Source organism: Sminthopsis crassicaudata, chromosome 2 (genome assembly GCF_048593235.1).
Source record: "Sminthopsis crassicaudata isolate SCR6 chromosome 2, ASM4859323v1, whole genome shotgun sequence".
Lineage (NCBI taxonomy): Eukaryota > Metazoa > Chordata > Mammalia > Dasyuromorphia > Dasyuridae > Sminthopsis > Sminthopsis crassicaudata.
The window spans coordinates 561,797,878-561,804,035 of NC_133618.1; the positions used below are offsets into that span (position 1 = coordinate 561,797,878).

General features: G+C 37.0%; 1 protein-coding gene across 12 annotated transcripts in view; it reads left to right on the forward strand.

Annotated features, from left to right (window-relative positions):
* AKAP13 (A-kinase anchoring protein 13) overlaps positions 1–2,490 on the forward strand; it is a 375,368-nt gene extending 372,878 nt beyond the window's left edge. For all 12 annotated transcript variants that reach the window (XR_012486996.1, XM_074295087.1, XM_074295091.1 and 9 more), the window contains one exon: positions 132–2,490. Coding sequence is in view for 11 of the 12 variants with exons in the window: in XM_074295087.1 (XP_074151188.1) it covers positions 132–181 (50 nt within the window). In the remaining variant the exon portion in view is untranslated. The remainder of the gene's footprint in view (positions 1–131) is intronic.
* Positions 2,491–6,158: the final 3,668 nt, after the last annotated feature.

Below are 6,158 nucleotides of genomic sequence, written 5' to 3' on the forward strand. Positions count from 1 at the left end.
CTATATATTTAGATACTGGTATTAATAAGAGATTTTAGTGTAGTGATAGTGAATAGAGACAATTTCAGGGTGTTTTTTTTTTTCTCCTTTCCTTTCAATTGATTTTCCTTTTCTGGGTATTCTTTTTCTAGATGGTCATTCACCTGAAACACAGGCAGAGGGTGAAGAGATCTTCTGCTGATGGTTGGATTTTTTGTTCTACCAAGATAGAAATTATTGGAATCTGACACATCATCACCAGCTTTGCCTTCTCCACTGCTAGCACGTGGGCTTTACATGATGAGAACTTTCCTTATCTTTGTTGTTAAGAAACACATTGCAGTGCTCTCCTAGATCCTGGACTTGATGGAAATAAATGAGTATTGGGGCAGGGAAGAACCCAGTCTGCTTTGGCCATGACAAGTGAATACCAAGGACTTGAGAGTGGAGGGGGTAGGGATACTTGGCACAGGGTGTAAACAGCCAGCATCAGCATCTTGGAGTGCAGGAGGGTTTACCAGGTCACAAATCCCTTCCTTGGATGTTAAAGATATGAAAGCATACTTGCCTCTAAAATGTTTTTTATTTGGGGAAGACAGCAAAAAACAAAGTGCACCATCCAATCCTTGCAGTGTGACAAGCATGTATATACACATGTATGGATTTTGTGTATATGTGCATATATCTGTGAGATGTGCATAGCATGTAGAGACAGTTGGGTTAGATTAGCTCAACCCAAAAGGAAGATACCTGATGATTACCAGGTAGCATGTAGATATTAAATATCTCACCCTTTGGTTGCCCTTTCTCCCTGCACGATTCCTTCCTGTTTAGCATGTATTTCTTTATTTTAGAAGGGAGGTCTAATGATGGTTTGAAAAGAGAGGAGGAAAAGGCCTTCTATTTGTAATTAGGTATCTTGTACCTGGATATTGACAGTTTGTTGGGATCCCAAAAGGATGATGTTCACCTCCATCCTTTATTCCAGAGAGGCTTAAACAAGTGAAAACTCATCAGTTGACTTTCCAAAGTATTTGTCTGCACAGATGGCACATAGAATTCTCATCTATCAAGGGAACACATCCTGTGTCAGCTTTAATTTTCTGAGCAGGAAGACATTTGTTTGTTTGTCACTGATTATTCAAATCTGGTTGACATCTCCTGGGCCTATTCCTGAGAACCTTCCATGTGAAGCAACTCATGTTTCCTGTCCTAATAAGTATAAGTGGGCCGGACGACAGTGCTCTGCTCCAAAAAAGTATGAGGAAAGTCTTGTCAGTATTCAAACTCAGCAGCCACTCCCTTGCTCTCTAAGCCTGGCTTTTCTAATGAGGTGTATTAGCATCAAATGTGGGCACCACCTGTCCTTTGGTCCAGCTGTATGTATTCATCTCCCAGCCCCTCACCTATCTGTTGGTTAGCAGAAGGCCCTGGGCTCAGGGATGAGGACAGCCGCAGTGGCGTTTGTGGGTCCATGTATTGGTATTTCATGAATAAAGATAAGAAAGAGGCTGACAGAAAAAAAGAAGGAAAAAACGGTTTCTGAACTCAGTGTTTCATGGGATTCTTCAGGAGATCTCAGCAGATTTTTAATTGTTGAGAACAAAAAAGAAAAAAGGAAAAAGCTAAAGGACAACTGAATCCCTGTTGTCTCCTACTACTTTGGAGCAAGTAATCATACCTGCTGCTTTATTTTTTCATTATGTTTTGATTTGTATTTGCTTGAAGCTTTCCCACCAGCTGTTCTGTTGAAGATAGTTCACTGGCTATGTTTTTGTTTTCTTTCTTTTTTTTACCCTCTAAATCAACCACAGCCATAGCCTGTGAGACTCCACATATAGTATGTGGCACTTCCCCTCCCCCAGTAGAGGAGGACTGCAAAATATTCTATTCTTCAAATTGAGGTCCTCGACACCCATTTCCCCTTAGGAGCATGGGGACTTTGAAAGTACTTTTTTTTTTCCTTTCTTTTTTTAAAACAAAACTATTATTTGGTGCTTGTTAATGAATTGCAAGCTGGCCTTGCAGATTGGAAATATTTATCTTTCTGTTTTTTTGAAAGAGGTCTGGTTTAAATTTTTTTTTTTTTAGTTTAGTTTTGTTTATTTATTTTTTAAGGATATGCATAATATCCCAATGGTTAAAAATCTGTCTCACTAATTGCAAAAAGTGAGGTAATACCACTTCTCACTCTTCAGTGTGCTACTTAAAATGAATAAATCTTTCACCTGGGGCTGGCTGCCTTTAAGGCCAAGTAACTTTGTAGATGAAAATGAAAAGGAAAAAGGAAAGATCCATACACCTTCCTTTCTCCCTTCCCTTCTCTCCTTTCTCCTTTTCTAGATGAAGAGAAAAAGGGACTATTGTTTCTTGGGTTGAGAATTCAAGAAACTTGTCACCTCTTAACTCTATTCACTTTGACTTGTGCTTTCTTCTGACACAGAGATATAAAAGCAGATCTGTCCTGTGATCTTTTCAATGAGAAATTCACCCCTCCAAAAAATACAAAAACCAAAGTACTTCATTCTCCATATACCCTTAGGTTACAGAATAATTGTTATGGGGAGATTTTGAGCCCCAGAAAAATGGAAACAAAGTAACCCTTATCAATCCACTTACCGAACTTCTCTTTTAAAAAAAAAAAAAATGTATTACTAGTTGAATGGGTCCAGCAGTTTACCTAGCATCCCATGCCCCACAGTGTCTTGATCTCTCATAAATAGGATAGTATGGTCTTAGAAGGACAGATGAGTTGAAAGAACTCAGTTCTCAGCTGGGTGGCTTCAGCCCCAGGGTAAATACAACTACAGTATGTGCAATATTGAAATGAAATTGACATTTCTATAGCTCCTTTGTATCAAGATGTATATAGTAATCTGTCTTTCCTCCTCTTCTCCCTCCCCCAATACTCTTTTAGGTAGAACTAGGTTTAAAATTTAAGAAGTATAAATACTGATCAAATTTGTCTTCTCAAATGGACTGTTCAAAACAGAAACACATTTAAATAATTATACATTGCTGCACAATTGGATCTACTTTGATTTGAAAGTCTCCACCTAGTTGTAATGTTTTGTTTATTTTATCTTTAGGAAATGGGGATTTTAGGATTTTATATACATATACATATATATATATATAAAAAACCACTGATTTGATTCTTGTTAGACAGGTTTAGGACCAGGACACAAGTAGGTAGTCTCCCTGCACTTTATTCAAAGCTACTCACGCATGATTCCAATTGATGTGTTAAGGGAAGTTCACTTATCTAGAGCATCTTCTTCTCTGTGCCTTGGTCATCTCCCAGCCTCTTTGAAATGAAACTCTTAGTGGTTTCACTCTGAGTTCAGGGAATCAACTTACTGCTAATACTCTTTTTTACTTGGTGTGAAGTTCACCTTGAGATTTGATCTGGTTACTGAAAAAATGAAAGGAAGTTAGACTGACCCTATCTTGCTTCCTATACTGTGACAAAAGGGTTAGTTTTCATGGTGACTTGATTTTGGGGTTCTACAATTTTTCTTGCCCCTAGTATACAATGATATATAGGAAAGTACGAAAATGCCAAAGGAGGAGGATTGGTTATCGGATTATCGGAGTATTTGGATTAAGTGACCTCTTTCAGATAATAGTACCCAGTTTTCAGGAATCAAATAGGTTTCATGGAATCAGGTTTCCCCTTCAGTTAAACATTAAATTATCATCTCAGAAATTTTTTATCATAGTTTAATGCCATATGCACTTTAAAATCTCTTTGTCAGTAGCTTGATTATGAGACAATCAAATTTATAATCTTTTTTTTTCTTTGAAATTAAGGTTAGAAACTGCCAAAGCCAGAAATGCTGCAGACAATTCAACTTTTGCCAACACATTTACCCCTTTGCCCCCTAAATGAGCTTATTAGAGACAATCTCAATCTCAAAAAACATCCACTAAAATTTTATCTAAAGGAAAGAAAAGGTAAACTTAAATATCTTTTTTTTGTCTTTCATGTTTTGGGGTAATACCACTGACAAGTTATCCCTTTGATAACTGTCGTCCTTCCCCCTCCCAATCCATGATCCTTTTCCAAAGTTCAGTATAGTATTAAAGAGAAATATAAAGATCTAGTCTTTTTTGTTTGTTACTAAAATTAAATCAGTGCCCCATCAAACGAGTTAATTCTGATCATCTAGGAGCACATTCTATGCTCCAAGTATTATTACCTATAAAAATACTTTGTAATCTATCTCCTTTTGGATGGTGGCCTTTATAACTCTTACTCTTGCCTCCCAAGGATTCTTAATGTGTGTTAAAAGTTATAGAAACACTATCAAACAAGTTAATAATGGGAGGGGCAGTTATATTGGGAAGGGGGTACTTCTGCCCCCAAAAAGCTTTCTTTAATCACCCAAACACTTGCATTTCATAGTGGTTGAAGACTGCAAGACAAGACCTAGCCATAGTATTATGCAGAGCACATTGTGGAAAGATGACAGGGAGGGGACCAAATAGTGAGAGGAAGGAGAGACTATAAGAATTGTATTATATTCTCTAGAGAGCTTCAGTAACCTTTCTGTTTCCACTGGTGGCAAAAAGCCACCTTTCAAAAGAGATTTCAGCTAGATACAATTCTGTATACTGTGCTAGTGTGAAACAATTTGTAATCTGTATAGTCTGACCTCCTGAATCTTAAGAGTCCTTGAAATCTGGAAACAGAAACAATTGTTCAGAATAGATTGTTTTGGCATAAAGAAAGATGTTGGGTGACAGTAACTAAGGGAGGTATGAAATTTCTTTAATTAGCAGGGCCATTTTGGAAGCTATTGTATAAGTTGATAAAATATAGCATTTTTCAATGAGTTATATTTCAAAGGCTGCACATTTGCTCTGATTCATGTTCATAGGTGGAAAGGAAGATAAGTTGTTTCAGGTTTTTTGTTTTTGTTTTTTAATGTAGCATAACATTCCTAGTTAACCAGAGCTCTGGAATCTGCCACCTGCTGGTCAGGTATATAAAATTTTTTAAAAATTTAGTCACCTTTAAATTAAAAAAAGAAAAACAAACAAAACAAAAGCACTTTTCCCAGTGCTAATCTTAATTTCACTTGCTATAAGAACAGGCTGTGATTCCTTCTTTTCCTCATAAATGTAGCTAAATTTAAGGACAAGCAAACTGAACTGTCTGATAATCTTTCCAGCTGTGGAAAAATCCGTAGCCTTTTCTAGAAAAGGGAATACTAGAAAAGGGATGCAAACCATCCCATAAAATGCATTTTTCATCATCTTTCATTTATGACTCTTTAGAGACAGGCCAGCACCTACATCAATTTAAGGCCCCAGATGCATTCAATTCTTTCATTCCCAGTTCTTGGGCCTAATTGTAATCTTCTCTTAGAAATAGGTAGTCACTATGTGGTAATATGTGGGGGTACCAAACTAAGATGCTATGTGGTGGAGACTACCGCTATTCTCTATGTTTTTAAAAAAAAAAAAAACATGCAGTGGTCATTATAAAGCTGACAAAGAGATATATCCAGTTCAGTTTGTCTGTGGTTTAAGTTTAGCTTTGTGGTTTCATATGTTTTTGTTTTTAAACTGATATGGAGTGCACTAGCATATGCCACCGAATGTTCAAGAGGGTAGCTGTAATACACCTCATACCTCTGCTTTCAGTTTATTTTTGTAATGCTTTGTATAAGCATTTACCTTGCTAGATTCTATTTAAAAAAAAAAAAAAGAGGGGGTTAAAACCCACTTGCTGTATGTTAATTTGTAATTATTGTAAAGTAAAGCAGTAAAAACTGTAAAGTCTCCCCCCCCCCTCCCCCCCCCCCCCGTGTCTTCTGGGGTTTTGCCACAGCACACTGACTTTGTAACAAGCTTTTATTTATCTTCCTTTCTAGTTATCAGCTTAAAAACTATTGTAAAGTTTCCCCTCTCCTACCCCAAAAATAAATAAAAATTTTCCTTTGAGTCTGCTTCTTGGTGAATTATTCTTTCTCATTGGGAAGAAGAGAGGAGAAAGTGTATGTGTGAAGGGAAAGGAGATCTCTTGCATTTCAGAACCCTAGGATTTCCTAAAGTATGTCAAGTCCCCATAAAACCCCAGGAACAGAGATTTTTAACCTATTTTGTGTTATTGGACTCCCCAGCAGGGAGAATGGAATTTATGCCCTCCTTCTTGGAATAATATTTTTAAT